Source organism: Gorilla gorilla, chromosome 1 (assembly GCF_029281585.2).
Source record: "Gorilla gorilla gorilla isolate KB3781 chromosome 1, NHGRI_mGorGor1-v2.1_pri, whole genome shotgun sequence".
NCBI classification, from domain to species: Eukaryota; Metazoa; Chordata; class Mammalia; order Primates; family Hominidae; genus Gorilla; species Gorilla gorilla.
The window spans coordinates 147,686,997-147,703,416 of record NC_073224.2 but is presented as its reverse complement, the minus strand read 5'-3'; the positions used below and the strand labels follow the sequence as shown (position 1 = coordinate 147,703,416).

Here is a 16,420-nt window from a genome sequence, read left to right as displayed (position 1 = left end):
CGAAACAACTAATAATTATTTAAAGATACTCTATTAAATATCTATTAAATAGATAATATTTGGTATAAAAACTAAGTTGGTTTTACCAGTAAAGATGGGAGCATGTTTGTACTATAATATTCAAGAAAAGTTATATGAAATTCAAGAGTAAGAGAAGGTGCCTGAAACTTAACCAAGGAGATACAAGAGGCATGAAATAGTAGGGTGAGGAAGGAGGGCTTACAAAGAGAATAAGTCAGTTGACAGTAACCCAAAATAGCAAGAAAAGAAATGGATTATTACTCAATTATGAATCACTTTGTTGTCTTTGTATTTGAATGTGATTCTCTTCTTAATCTTCCTGTTCATATTTCTGACTGTGTGTCTGCCTTTCATCTGACTAATTACCCTCTTAGCACACTTAAGTGCTCAAAAATAGGTACTGGTAGGAGTCCTGTTGAATAAAATGCCCCATATTTCAGCATCACCAGACCATCATTTTGTTTTTTCTTTTCTTTTTTTTGAGACGGAGTCTTGCTCTGTCACCCAGGGGGGAGTGCAGTGGCATGATCTCGGCTCACTGCTAGCTCCGCCTCCCGGTTCACACCATTCTCCTGCCTCAGCCTCCCAAGTAGCTGGAACTATAGGCACCCGCCACGACGCCCGGCTAATTTTGTTTGTATTTTTAGTAGAGACGGGGTTTCACTGTGTTAGCCAAGATGGTCTTGATCTCCTGACTTCATGAACCGCCCGCCTTGGCCTTCCAAAGTGCTGGGATTACAGGTGTGAGCCACCACGCCCAGCCCATTGTTTTTTCTTTAACCAAAATCTTCCAAAAACTCAGAAAGTGTCATTTTTTATTAACCACAGTAGACATATTTGCCTCTCAGTTACTGACACGACCTATTGTCATTGCACTCAGGAGAAATGTTTTCAAGATAGACAGGCTTTTAAGTGCCTAAAAGATGTGAGGTTGCCAGCTTGGACTGGGTTTTTGCTAATTTCCCTGGTATAATTCTTATGGTAACTTATAAAGCAATAATTTAGAATATTTGATCCCTTAGAAAAATTATTAAAAACCATTAAATGAGAGATGCCTGTTGGCTGGGCGTGGTGGCACACACTTGTAATCCCAGCACTTTGGGAGGCTGAGGAGAGAGGATCACTTGAGGTCAAAAGTTTGAGACCAGCCTGGGCAACATGATGAAACCCCATCTCTAGTAAAAATACAAAAATTAGCTGGTGTGGTGGTGCCTGGCTGTAGTCCCAGCTACTCGGGAGACTGAGGCAGGAGAATCATTTGAACCCAGGAGGTGGACGATGCAGTGAGCAGAGATTGTGCCACTGCACTCCAGCCTGGGCGACAGAGTGAGACTCCATCTCAAGAAAAAAAAGAAGTGCCTGTAATCCCAGCACTTTGGGAGGCTGATGTGGGAGGATTGTTTGAGCTGGGGAGTTTGAGGCTGCAGTGAGCCATGACTGCCACTGTACTCCAGCCTGGGCAATACAGTGAGACACTGTCTCTTTGAGAGGGGGAAAAAAAAAAAAAAAAAAAAGCAGTCCTATAGGCTGGCTGTATCCTTTTCTTCACCATAAAATGTACATGCCAAACAAAAGTGAGGAATTATCTATGGATAGTATAGCAGACATTGCACAATGCTAAACTGCTCTCAAGTCTTCCCTCTCTAAGCAGAGACCAATCTGCTGCCTTTGTATTACTCTGTGTTCCATATCTCACACACCTATCAATCCTAATCAACAAGATTCCTTTTCTTTTTGTCAGGCAAGTCAGATAATCTCTCAAGTAGGTACAGCCTTTCTTGATTACTAAAAAAATAAAAACTCATACCCTACACCCTAAGGCCACCTTCCTGAAGTCTCAGGGCCTCTACTGCTGCTGAATTTTATATTGCAGCTTTTCAATTTTTATCACAAGCTCCTTCAGGAATCAGGATTTAGTTTAGTTTGTGATTTAGAAAGTTCTGGCCACTGCCTGGGGTCACAGCTATTTCTACCACTTTCCAGATGTTTGCCCTTGTGCAAGTTAATGATCTTTTTTCACCTACGTTATCTATGAAAAGTGAAAAATAAATAAAGAGTACTTTTCTTGGTTTTCCATGGTGGCCCATGCCTGGAAGTTACCCCAGCACTTTGGGAGGCCGAGGTGGGAGGATCTCTTGAGCCCAGGAGGTCGAGGCTGCAGTACGCCATGATTGTACCGCTGTAATCCAGCCTGGGCAAGAGAACGAGACCCTCTCTGAAGAATGAATGATATACAGCACTTGGGCAGAATAGTGGTTGTCCCTGGCAGGGGTGAGTGGCACAACGAGGTCAGAATTAACTAGGAAGGGGTACGAGGAACCTCTTGTGATGCTGGAAATGTTCTATATTGATATGGGTTTGAGTAATATAGATCTATGTATTAGTTAAAATTCAGTGAATATACACTTAAAATTTGAACATTTCATTATGTAAATTTTACTTCAAAGAAAAACTACAGACAAATATTTAATCAATGTAATGAAATACATGCTGAAATATTTAGGAGAAAGTATGCTGATGTCTGCAGTTTACTTTGAAATACATCAAAAAATAAGATAGACTGATGGAGTGATAGACAGAGGGTGGAGTGATAGATACATGAGGAAGTTAGTACAGTAGAATCATAGACTCTAGGTGGTGGGTAAACCAATGATCACTATAAAATTCTTTCAACTTTGCTGTACATTTGAAAAGTTTCACAACAAAATGTTAAAAAAAAAATAGCACCTGATACAGAGTAAGCACTAGTCAATGATGGCAAATAGCTATTTTCAGCTGAAGAGGGATGAACGGGGGGTCAAATCACTGAATCTACTATAGATCTGTCAGGAAGGAAAGAGACTGCTACTTTTCTCATAAACTTTCATCCCAAATCACGATTTACCTAATTTAAAAAAAATTTTCTTTGGCATCTTTATATAAAAATGAATTACTAAAAAAAAAACAATTAACAACACATGATTCAGGTAGTTCTAGCTAATAGAGGTGACACATATAGGGAAAGCAAAAAAAAAACAATTAACAACACATGATTCAGGTAGTTCTAGCTAATAGAGGTGACACATATAGGGAAAGCAATGATCAGAACAGGGTAAAAAGAGAAGATAAAAAGCAAATATAATTTTACTGTATGACAAATCTCCCTCAAATAGTTTTCTATTTATTGAATACTTCTCTATTTATTGAATACTTCTAATGATGTGCTATTTTTAAAAAATCCAACTTCCTAAACATATCTAAAAGGTGCTGTTAACAAAATCTGTTTTAGTGCTGAAAATGCTTCAATTTGTCATGTCTGATGAGGCAATATTAAAATATCAGATGATTTTATATCGCTCATGAGCTATAGGTGGAGGAAACTGAACAAGACACCATATGTACATTGAGCTCCATAAGGTTAGCTGACTTAGGATCTGCAACTTATCCACCCAACAGGACTAAGTGCTTTCAGCAAGAAAGCAGATGTACAATAGGAAATGGAAAGGGAAAGGAAAGCTGGATGTGGGGTGGTAAATGCTCCTGGGAATTAACTTCAGGTTTCAGAATAATTGTTGGCACTCTTCCTGGCCTTTATAGCTGGGTAAGATATTAAATATTGGCTTTAGGTACTGAATATCTGAAACATTCCTTATGCCTTTTGAATATACTCACAGTTTCTTTTCAAATACTTCACTTACTTGATTGTCATTTTCATTATCTTTGATAACCAAATACCTCAATAAATTTAATGAAGCCATAATCCTGTTAATTAAAAATACATGTTACTTACAGTATGGTTTTATATAGTCAACAGCAATCTCAATAAGCTAAAACTTTGGTCATATTTTTATAATTAGGTTTGCCAATAGAAACTATTTCCATTAATATCTTTCTGAGTAGTAATAACTTATCACTCTTGTTTTCCATTTAAGTTTAAATCGTACAATTGTGAAAATTATCATCCTTGTTTAAAGAAAGCCTTGTTATCTTTAATATTTGAGAGCATCATCTCTTGCTTTCTGAATTTTAAGATTACTTTTTAAATGCTTTTAACCATTTCTCAATATCCATTCCAGTATACTGAAACTGAAATTATATGTTCTATATGAAAAAAAAATGACCTGGAAAACAATAAAACAACAAAACCTAAACACATAAATTACATACACAGATTTTTAGTTTTAAGTCACAAGTGCTGTCATTGCAAATTTCTATGGAATGCTGGGTACATCAAAGCTATCAAATCATAGTGCTGGTCATTCATCTAGAAAGAGGAGGTTTTAATTTTGTTTCTACATATTATCAAATCACTTAAATATGAAAAATCTTTATGTAACTTAATGAATTAGCCATAGATCATAAAATCACAGGAAAAGACATTTTATTACTTTAGGTTCCCTAAGCAGATGTTTCACATTTTATTCTGAATTTACTATGTGAACTTTGGTAATGGTCACCTCACCTATCTGAGTTTTGCAGTAAATCTGTTTCTGCACCCTCTGGGAGAAAAAGTACCAAATCAAGAAGGGAAATCAACTGTGGTCCTGTAAACCATTTGTTGTTACGTGTTCTCTGAAAAGCAAACGAAAAATTCAGAAAGCTTTATAATTCATGTAATTCATGTGTTTTTCTAATACCTTGACACTACAAAAATGATGAATTGCACATTTAAAATACAGTTTTTAACTTTAATTTCCATACTTTCATTCACTTTCCAGACACCAGGAACGAACCCTGCCAGTTTGAGAACACTGGTCACTCTGTTTTCCATTTAGAATTACTGAGCACTCAGAAACAGAAGAGACTTAAGTTTCCATTCATTTTTCAGAAGCATATAACAAAGCAAAAATAAGCCACAATATCAGCTCAAAGAGGCCCAGAGTGATGACTCACACCTGTAATCCCAGCATTTTGGGAGGCCAAGGTGGGTGGATCACTTGAGCTCAGGAGTTCAAGACAAGCCTGGGCAACACAGTGAAACTCCATCTCTACAAAATCAAAATTCAGCCAGGCGCAGTGGTGGACACCTGTAGTCCCAATTACTCGGGAGGCTGAGTTGGGAGAACTGCTTGAGCCCAGGAGGTGGAGGCTGCAGTGAGCTGAGATCGTGCCACTGCACTCCAAGCTGGGTGACAGGCGTGAAACCCTGTCTCAAAAAAAACAAAAACAAAAACCAAAACCTCAAAGAATACAATTTAAACTTATAGTTAACAAAATTTCCAAATTCAGAGTTTTTAAAACATAGTAGAAATAGGGGGAAAAAATATGCCTTAATAGTATTTAAGTAATAGTAATACTAGAGATAGAGCAATAACTCACATTAATGTATTCTACATATGAATAAATATACCCTACGAAATAAATTGGTAATTGACACTTTGGCTATGTTCTTACCTTTAATGACATGTCAATTTGATTTTTGATATTTTGAATAATAAAAGCCTCCACACCTGAGTGATTACTTGTATTCAATAAGCACCTTGAAAGCAAAATTACAATAGATGTGAAATTATCCTGGACAGCATTAGAATTAAATGGTGATAAAAGTTTTACAAATTCAAAGAGGCCATGTGTTACTTCTAGGAATAAAAACCCCACAGTAATGGTAATTAGCAAGGTGATCAACCAATTACAAAGTCACCTGTAATAGTTATTGCTCTCACTAAATGGTAAATGCTTATTTATTTTATTTTATTTTTTTAGACAGAGTCTCGCCCTGTCGCCCAGGCTGGAGTGCAGTGGCACAATTTTGGCTCACTGCAACCTCCGCCTCCTGGGTTCAAGCGATTCTCCTGCCTCAGCCTCCTGAGTAGCTGGGATTACAGGCGCCCGCCACCATGCCTGGCTAATTTTTTGTATTTTTAGTAGAAACAGGGTTTCACCATGTTGGCCAGGCTTGTCTCAAACTCGTGATACACCTGCCTCAGCCTCCCAAAGTGCTGGGATTACAGGCATGAGCCACCACACCCAGCCGGTAAATACTTATTTATAACTGGATCTTCCAACAAGCCATTTCTATCAAACCAAAATTTGAATATTTTTATGAACATAGTTACAATAATTTAACATGGCAAGAAAGGGCACTAACATAATGGTCTAAAAAAATCCCCAAATTATTTCCTGTGAAAGTAGTCTAGTGCTAGAGTAGCTTAATTGCAAAAAAAAAAAAAAAAAAAAAAAAAAACTAGATATGACTAGCTTAAGAAAAAAAGGGGATTTATTGGTAGAGATACAGATAGAACAGAATAGGAAAGCTGGTATAATACCTAAGAATTGAGATTTCATAAACTTGCTCTTACTATCAATAGAAAACAAGAAAAGATAGAATCAAGAGTGTTGGCTGGGCATGATGGCTCATGCGTGTCATCTCAACACTTTGGGAGGCTGAGGTGGGTGAATCGCTTGAGCCCAGGAGTTTGAGACCAACATGGCAAAACCCCATCTCCACAAAAAAATTAGCTGGGCATGATGGCATGCACCTGTAGTCCCAGCTACCTGGGAGGCTGAGGCGGGAGGATCACCTGAAGCTGGGAGGCCAAGGGTGAAGGCTGCAGTGAGCCATGATCACACTGCTGCAACCGCCAAAAAAGAACAGTACTAATACTGGCCAATCCCAAGTAAGACATTTTAGCAAATCCAGCCTGATGCCCAATTTTATCAATAAAGTTTTACTGGAACACACCCATCCCCAATACAAAGTCAAAGTTGAGCACTTGCAACAGAGACTGTATAGCCCATAAAACCTATATTTACTATTTGGCTCTTCACAGAAAATTAATTAGAAAGTTTACCAATCTTTAACTTAGAGAGTTGCTAGAATCTTATCCACCTCAAAGAGCAGTATTAGTAAGCTCTTACTATTAACATAGTGCATAGCCTATCAAAGTTGTAATTCCAGAGCCATCAATTTGAACTGTGAGTAATGGAGATTAGTGACATACATAAAGTTCCAGCAGGAGCATCATCAATCTCAGTTTAATTATTTCTAAGTCTATTTCAAATTTAGAGTATTCCAATTGATTGAACTGCAATATATACTATTAGTCATACAAAATATAGACATATATATAGTATGTCTGAAATATTTGATTAACCCTTTCTCTAGCCATCACTGAGAATTTATAATATGGGTTCCAACCAGAGTTGAATTACATGTAAAACATACTGACATACTATGCCCTAAAACAATTACATGGCATTAACATGACTTTTAATCAACCACACACTTAGCAATTAGCCATGCTTGATACATACCTAAATAATGTATATTTGCCTTGAGAATCCAACTTGTTAATATACAGCTGAAGCATAGCTAAACTCTTTTTCCTCTAAAATGGAACAAACAATATTATTATATAAAATGAATAAAGCTTACCCAGACTTCATCACTATCCATTTTATGCATGTAATACATCCACACTTGTACCTCCTAAATATATAAAAATTTCACAAATTAAAATTTTTAAAAAGAAAATTAAATTATTTGTCAAATTTTCTCACTGTAACTCATTATTCTTTAGTCACCAAATATTTACATACCAGTGTCTCAATGGGGCAAAGTGTCATTACTTTCACTAAGCCCTGGAAATAAAAAAATGTAAAGTTCAGATGTAAACAGATTATACTGACTGCAAACAAACAACTATAATACATCAATAGGATACTAAAAATTCAGAGAAGTGAGGGTAGGAGATTTAAAAGTGAAGTAAATTAGTTTTTCCCTAAGCCTTCCATTCCAGAAAGCTAACTACAATTGATTTTTTAAGTGATATTGAGTAGAGTGTCACACAGTGTACTTTTAAAAGCAAACGATAATTTTCAATTATGTCTACAGTGGCAAGAAAATGAAATCAAATCTACAGAAATATAATTTATTAATTAAAAACAATCAAACAATATGTTAACAAAAACCATGTTTTTCTATTTAAATATTAGGAAAACCAGTTCCCACACTGAAATCTAAGGATTTCCTTGGATATAACTAACAAAGAGGATTGGGCAAAATAAACCATAGGAGGGAAAAACAAAATGTGTATTAGTCTTTCTGGTAATGAGTCAGTGGATGCCTTAGATGGAGTCCTGAGAACTTGAGTTATGAGAAACATAAAGAAGCTTCATTTTCCAAGATCCCTACAGAAATAAAGTGTTAAAAGAAGAAAGTTATGCTTTTCTACTGGATGCTGTGCTATCAATAATGGTGGCCTCTAATAGCTATTCGTGTTTAAATAAATTAAAATTTAAATTTGAAACTTAGTTCCAGCTGGGTGTGGTGGCTCACGCCTGTAATCCCAGCACTTTGGGGGGTTGAGGCAGGCTGATCACAAAGTCAGGAGATCGAGACCATCCTGGCTAACACAGTGAAACTCCGTCTCTACTATAAATACAAAAATATTAGCTGGGTGTGGTGGCGGGCGCCTGTAGTCCCAGCTACTCGGCAGGCTGAGGCAGGAGAATGGCATGAACCCAGGAGGTGGAGCTTGCAGTGAGCTGAGATAGCACCACTGCACTCCAACCTGGGTGACAGAGCAAGACTGCACCTCAAAAAAGAAAAAAAAAAAAATAGTTCCTTCGTCACATTTCAAGTGTTCAGTTTGGCTAGTGGCTTTCATATTGTCAAAGTTCTACTGGACAGCATTACACCAGAGTTTTCAAAGGTTGCAGAGACAAGAGTGGGAAAGGAATCAGAAAAGACCTTACTTTAAGTTCAGAACAGGCAAAGGGCTATTTTCAATATTAGAATACATATTTTATTTACCTGAGGTACAGTAAGAAAACTCTTGATTTCTAAGTACTGGTAAAGTAGACTATTGTCTTCTATTCTCAATAAACTATTCTCCAGCAGCTCCTACAGATTAAAATATATGCAGATACATATATAGTGAAGTCAACAGCTGTTATTTGTTGACATAACTGTATTTAAGTTATAATGGGAACAAACATCTTACCAATCCTTTGGAGATAACAGACTCTTCTGTTCTGAAAAATAATATTAAAATTTATCATGAATTTGTAAACTATTTTAGAATGATACTTCATCTTATGAAAAATACAGCAAAAATTGAAATTTTAACACTTTTAAAATGAATATCATTAAGGAGAAATTCTGTTGAAGAACTTGATCAAAAGTTTTAATCCATCTTTGATCTGTCTTTTGGTTTGGCTAAGGCCACTAAATCTGACCAAAATAAATCTACTCAGGGATTATTTCCTAACTTCAAAACAATAGATCTTCAACAGCAAGTGCTAAGAAACTAACTAAACCTGATATAACCAATGCTATATATTCCAGTTGATTATTCTGTAAAATTTTTCCAATTCTTTTTATTCAAAAAAAGACTCAATGACTCTGCAGTTTGGAAATCTCAAGAATTTAGGACTTAGATTCAAAACAATACATATTATCACTGTATGAATAACAGAAACTAAATGTAATGAATATAAAATCATTAAAACATACATAATACAGCAAATTTACAGAATTAGTAACTACTTGTGCCAGGAGACCCTTGGAAATTCCTGCCTTGTATGCTGAGGCTTTGGACATTGCCATGTTACAAATCTTCCTTCACCTGGTAAGAGATGGGACTGATAAACTGTCACTAGTGTTCATAGAGGATAATTGCAAAGCCCTAACTGATCTCAGGGGATAATTTAAACATGTTACATGTTATAGTGAAAGAAAACAAAGCATATAGTTTTGTGAAATTCTTTAATTTCTGTCTAGAAATTATGTATACCTGTTACTCTGTAATTTCCTTTTTTTTTTCTCTTTTGCGACAGGGTCTTACTCTGTTGCCCAGGCTGGACTGCAGTAGCATGATCTCTGCTCACTGCAGCCTAGACCTCCCAGGCACAGGTGATTCTTTCACCTCAACCTCCCAAGTAGCTGGGACAACGGGCAGGCGCCACCACGCCTGGCTAATTTTTTATATTTTTTGTAGAGAGAGAGACTGGTTTCGAACTCCTGGGGTCAAGCAATCCTCTCGCCTTGGTCTCCCAAAGTGCTGGGATTATAGGCGTGAGCCACCGTGCCTGGCTTTTTTTTTTTTTTTTTAATAGAAAGTCCTGCTGCTTAGCACCTCAAATGAGAAAAGCTGTAATTGAATGACATCACTGTCAATAATCTAAATTATAAAAGGTGGAAGTCAAGACACCTCCTTCCTTTTGATGCAATTCACAGACTGTGTCCATGAAGGAAAAATATGGATGAACTTCTTTTATTGACTGTCCTTCCTTAAGATGGAGGAGGATGCAGTGCGGTAGAGGTGTTTTAATTTACCAACTTTTGGAATAAGAGAAGAAACCTTAGAAACAGATGACTGGAAAAGCCCTTAAGACAAAATCTTAATACTGTCTTAAGTTTAAAATAAAACAGACTTTGGTGTAAAACCTCCTTGACTCATTTCTGTCTCTCTCGTGAATTATTTGCCTCGCTGTTTTATAAAATAACCAATTAATTAATTAGAGCTTAGCAAAGAAAAGGCAGTCTCCGCTGATCTTAACAAGGACTATTTTAACACTACTATTTCATTTTGAGATACCATCTAAACGATCTTACCTTTGCAAAAAGACTTCAATGTGCCCCATATTAAACTGCAAAAGGTACAATGGGCTAAAATAGAAACAAAACAAATATATATATTATACACACACACAGAGATATGTACACACATACATATTGTTATGGGTTGAATTGTATCTCCCCCAAAAAAGATATGTTGGAGTCCTAACCTCTAGTACCTCAGAATTTGACCTTATTTGGAGATAGGGGTTTTTATGGAGGTAATCAATTTAAAATGAGATTATTAGGGTGGGCCCTAATCCAATATGACTGTTGTCCTTATGAAAAAGGAAAGTTTGGAGACAGACACAAGCACACAGGGAGAACAGCATACGAACATGAAGGCAGAGAACAGGATAATGCATCTACAAGCCAAAGACCATCAAAGATTGAGAGCAAATCACCAGAAGCCAGGAGAAAGGCATGGAGAAGATGCTCCTTCACAGCCCTCAGAAGGAGCATCCAGAACTATGAGACAAACTATTTCTGTTATTTCAACCATCCAGTTGGTAGCACTTTTTTACAGGAGCCCTAGCAAGTTAATACACATATGCTGTATAAGTTATTTTGGTGATAGAATGTGATGCTTAAGAGTATAGGCTCTGGGGTCAGACAGAGCTATCTGCATCCCACCTATGCCACAAAGTAGTTAGATCTTCGGTGGTATATTAACTTGTCTAAGCCTGTTATTTTCATCTGTAAAATGAGAGAATGCTCTATTTCACAGGCTTATTATGAGGATGGGATAATGCATATAAAGTTATTAGCATAATGTTTCATACATGGTGAACATGCAAATGATAGCCAGTATTGCAACATTTACATACAAATGTACTCCTAGCTATATTCATATATAAATGCACAAACTCACACAAATACCCAATCCTATAAGACAAATACACAATCCTTATTATCATAGAACTCAAAGTCCAGAAGATATTACATTATAAAATTATATATTTTAAAAATAATTTTAATAAACATTGTGGGAAAAGAAGACAAGGTCAAGGTAATTATAATAGAAGGATTCAACCTAAATTGGGTGGTGAGTGAAGGCTTTCTTCAGAAAGTGACATTTAAGGATAAAGAGAATTTTAAGCATATACAAAGGCCAAATAGGAAAATTCATAACATTTAAACTAGAAACAAAAGAAGGTCTGTGTCACTGGAGCATAGTAAACAAGAGGAAAGGTGGTAGGAGATGAATCAGGTCAATTAAGCAGGGACCAGACCAGGCATAAGTTTGTCTCAGAAGTTATGCAAAGGCATTAAGACTTTATTCTTAAAGCAATAAGAAGCCACTGGAGGGTTTTCAGTAAGGGACTTCTTTTAAGGCTTCGCTTTCTGGTATGTTGAGAATGTGTTAAATTAAAAGGAAGTAAAAGTGGATACATAAATCCACTCAGGATTACAGCAGTAATCCAGTGAAAAGATGATGATACCCCTGGGTACCTGGCTAGTTCCAGGGTGGTCTCAAAAGCTTCAAAACCAAGCCCTGTTTATCATCTTCTGATTCTTGTCCCCACCATTCCCTTACACCTATTTCAACACTCCCCACTTTCATTACTTGTCTACTGCTATCTTTAACAGATTATAGCTGGGATCATTCTTATTAAAAATAGCCTTTACTATTTATTTAAAATGTATTAGTGTGTTAATATGCATATATTGGACATTAGATAAATGAGAATTTTATGAAATTCCTTTTAGAATACATGAATAAACCAAACACTAACTCTTACCTTAAGACCATTGGAAGCTGATCAATATGGATGCCCTGTACAAATACTAGATATGCCAGAGAAGCCATTGAGTCTGCTAACTGTTTATGTTCTTCTTCTTCAAATTCAAGATAATTCCAAGTTCTCTTTTTCCTTCCATGATTAAAAATCATTTTGGGGAAAGGGTGTCCAATTGCTGATAAAAAACCCTATGAAATGGATAAAAAAGGAAACCATAGCACACAGACTCTAAAATGCCCCCCACCCCGTGTATTCAAACTCCATATTCTCACCAAGGGGAGGTGTAATCACTCCCTTTGAGCGTGAGTGGGACCTATGAGACTTGCTTTCAACCAACAGAATGCGCCAAGATGTCACTCCCATGATTAGATTATATGACAAAAGTGAAGGGGTTTTTGCAGATGTAATTAAGGCCCCAAATAAGTTGATTTTGAGTTGGGTGGCCCTAACTTAATCAGGTATATTTTAAAAGGGGGTCCAGGCCTTCCCTGAGAGTCAGAAACTTTGCTCTCTGACTCTCTCCCTTGCTGGCTTTAAAGAACTAAGCTGCCATGTTATGAGAAGGCTCATGGACAGAACTACATGGCAAGGGACCAACTACAGGCAGCTCCTAGAAGCTAAATGTGGTCCCTGGCTGGCAGCCAGCAAGAAAATGGGGACCTCAGTCCTATAGCTTAGAGGAAATGAATTCTGCCAGCGGAGGAAACCTGGAAGTGGATCTTTCCCCAGTTAAGCTTCTGATAAGACTACAGACCCAGTCAACAACTGGCCTGTCGCCCAATAAGACCCTGAGCAGAGGACCCAATTAAGCTGTGGCTGGACTCCTGATCCATAGAAACTGTGAGATAACAAAGGTATGCTGTTTTAAACTGCTAAGTTTGCAGGAATTTGTTATACAGCAATGAAAAACTAATAGAGAAGCCAACAGCAAAATCGTATTTTACATAGCATTTTATACATCAGAAGTATTCTAAATTAATTCAGAATCATAGTTTAAAAAAAGTTTAAAATGATGAATTTTATGTATATTTCACCACAATTTTTTAAAAAAAAGTGCTTCAGGGATATTTGAGAGCAATCTGAAATGTGAGACATACAAATATATGAAGCAAGGGTAAAGCAACTAAGATGAAGAATACTCTAGGAACAACGCTCCACTAACATTGTGCCTGTAGAGAGTGGGATGCAGGAACGCTGGGCAGGGCAGCTGGGCCTGAGGAAACACTGTTGATCTCTCAGTCATCAGGGTTCTCTTGTGAGACGAGAAAGAGAAGCATCCTTGCATGAGTGGGTAGGACCACAGGGCTAAATAAAGCTTTATGCTCAGGAAACAAGATCACACCTATGCCTCTTATACTGGTACTAATTCTAGCGTACCGGAAAGCACCTACCTTCAGAATCCACTGACATTGATTTTGAGTTTTGGCTCTACCATTTACTACTTGTGTGACACTGGATGAGCCATAAAATGACATAATACCTATGCCAAATATTTATTGAGCAGCTCCACAAAAAAAGCGTAAGAAAGTTAAAGTCACAACAAACTACAAGAGTTAAAAGGGAATGAATGACAAAAACAGCTAAAGCAGAATGAATAACTTCCACACAAGTCACTCTTTTATTCAATAAACACTTAAGTGCAAGGTGCTGGGCCTGACTTTGTGGGGAATTATAAAGCCAAGTATGTCTTTTCCAGCCTTCAGGGAGTTAAAATCTGCTGATCCCAGATGGTTCCATTAGTCATTTCAGAATACAAAAAGGAACCATGGAAAATCATCCTCAGTCACAAGAGACTGCTATTCAGCGACCAGATGCTAAATATATACTGCTGCAGTGATTTTCAAAGCCATGCATTCTGGTTATAGCTACAAGACAAAAAGTTTATTGCACTCTGATTCCAAATGTCCTTAATCATGAAGCTCCATTTCTTTATTCAGCCAATGCTACATGTGTTTTTTCCAGAGTAAGGTAGCCGTTTTTTTTTTTTTTTTTGGCGACAAGGTCTCACTCTGTCACTCAGGCTGGAGTGTAGTGGCATGATCATGACTCACTGCAGCCTTGACTTCCCCAGGCTCAAGCAATCCACCCTCCTCAGTCTCCTGAGTAGCTAGGACTACTGGTACATGCTACCATGCCTGCTATTTTTTTTTTTTTTATAGAGATGGGGTTTTGCCATGCAGCCCAGGCTGGTCTTGAACTCCTGGGCTTAAGTGATCTGCCCACCTTGGCCTCCCAAAGGCCTGGGCCTACAAGCGTGAGCTACCATGCCCAGCCTAAGATACCCTTTTTAAAACATCATTATATGCAACTAGATTCTACAGTGCTGCTCTGGATATCTGAGGTCCAATCTGTTCCCAAATCTGGGCCTTCACTATCTATCCACACACCATCCAGCAGTCTTGCTCAGATCCAGGCTGTACCTGCCACCATACAATTTCTCAATATTCATGGCAGCTTTTGTCCTTTCAGAAATGTTCCTGTACTACAGCCTTTGGGACATTCTAGTAGTTCTGTACCAAAATAACTTGTACCAAAGTGAGGATGGCTGAGGCCTGTGAATCCCAACCACACCACACTTACCAGTACTTCTCCAGCACAGAACAGAAGACATCTCCTCATTTCATCTCCAAGCTGGTCTCACCTCTACTTCTAGACTGCTATGTGCATCCTTACTGCTGGCTCTTTCTACTTGCAATGTTCCTTCTACTGAGATTTTAGAACCACTCACCTACATCCTCAGTCTCTTCATAGGATGCTTGTTCTGCCTCACTGCTTTAACTAAACCTGTCTGATTTCTGGTGGGAGATGCTCATTCTCACACCTTTTATACCACAGGGCCTGGAATGCAGCTGTTGGGTAGAGGAGTACAGCTAGGGGCTTAGCACAGTATTGTAGTATTGGCTTTTTCTGTACTTTTCAACAAAAGCACATTTTCCTTTGATGCAGATAACATACTGTCCTTTTCTCTGTCATATGCTGACTTCCTGGTAATTTCCTGACATTCACTGAAGACTCTGGCACCTTCTCATAATCTTTTTCTCTACCCAATTCCTGCTATGATCCTGGGAAAATTCAATGTTCATGCAGATAACCCCTATAACAGGCTAGTCTCATGGTCCTTTATTATTAATTTATTTTTCAATCAAGCAACAAGTCATTGCATCCACTCTCATGGTTCTCAATTTCTAAATTCTAGTGACTTTTAGTTCTAATCCATTTCAGTACCTAATCCCATGCCGGATCTCTGAACATCTGGAACTATTCTGTATTTGATACTTTAAACTCCAATATCCCATTTTCTGACCAAAATCTCTCATCCTGTCTCTCCTAGCAATCTGCTTTTCTACTTCTGACTTCTCCAGTCCTGTGATTCCTACATTTTGACCTACCTAGGCATTCCCTCCTAACCCCCCTTCTTTCCCTATCCAACCTGAATCATGGATTATTGACCAGCTGAACTATCTGCACCCTGTATTTCCTTCAGCAGTATCTACCCAGTAAAATGCCAGCCTTGGAAAAATAACTGCAATCTACCTTCTCTGCTTCTACACACAGAGAGCTGAGTATTGCTGGATAAAAAAATACAGACTGTTACCACTATAGTTGTGGTTTCCAAGCACCATTGAGTGCTCAGTACTACTGACTCATGCTTCCGTGGTCTTCCACCATCTCTTTCCTTTCCCCTCAGTATTCCAAACCTTTACCAGTTTCCTTAAGCCCTTTTACTCAATGCCCATTTCTACCTCCTCATTATTAAGAGATCATCTCTCCTTCACCTAGAAATCTGAGGCCAGTGGGTTTGACTCCCCTCAATTTTAAGATTCCATTCCTGCTACAAATTTCTCAACATGTTTTCTTACCTTGATACCCACTAGTTCTTCCTGTCTAGGACTTTCCTTACGGCCTTGATACTATGTCCAGCCATTTGCTCATAAGCCACATTATTTCAGTTATCTCATAAACACTTGTATTTTTCCCTCAACAGTTTGCACCCCAACAGCTATAAACATGCTCAAGTCTTCCCATCTCCATTACCTTCCTACCCTTAGCTCATGTCTTCTAGCTATTACCTCTCCTTCCTTATTCATCCAACCTCTTTTAAAGAATAGCTTACACT

At 37.7% G+C, this 16,420-nt stretch overlaps 1 protein-coding gene across 7 annotated transcripts in view; it reads right to left on the bottom strand.

Moving 5' to 3' along the window:
* Window positions 1-16,420, bottom strand: part of GLMN (glomulin, FKBP associated protein) — a 53,332-nt gene that overhangs the window by 13,479 nt on the left and 23,433 nt on the right. For 3 of the 7 annotated variants that reach the window (XM_063697023.1, XM_055352198.2, XM_063697037.1), the window contains exons 8-17: window positions 13,466-13,555; window positions 12,304-12,491; window positions 10,559-10,612; window positions 8,946-8,976; window positions 8,756-8,845; window positions 7,540-7,581; window positions 7,255-7,328; window positions 5,395-5,479; window positions 4,463-4,572; window positions 3,699-3,762 (exon numbers count right to left, since the gene is read on the bottom strand). In XM_063697023.1, coding sequence (XP_063553093.1) covers window positions 3,699-3,762; window positions 4,463-4,572; window positions 5,395-5,479; window positions 7,255-7,328; window positions 7,540-7,581; window positions 8,756-8,845; window positions 8,946-8,976; window positions 10,559-10,612; window positions 12,304-12,491; window positions 13,466-13,555 — 828 coding nt within the window. The remainder of the gene's footprint in view (window positions 1-3,698; window positions 3,763-4,462; window positions 4,573-5,394; window positions 5,480-7,254; window positions 7,329-7,539; window positions 7,582-8,755; window positions 8,846-8,945; window positions 8,977-10,558; window positions 10,613-12,303; window positions 12,492-13,465; window positions 13,556-16,420) is intronic. The other 4 variants (XM_004026128.4, XM_063697032.1, XM_063697031.1 and 1 more) reach the window with 3 other exon arrangements.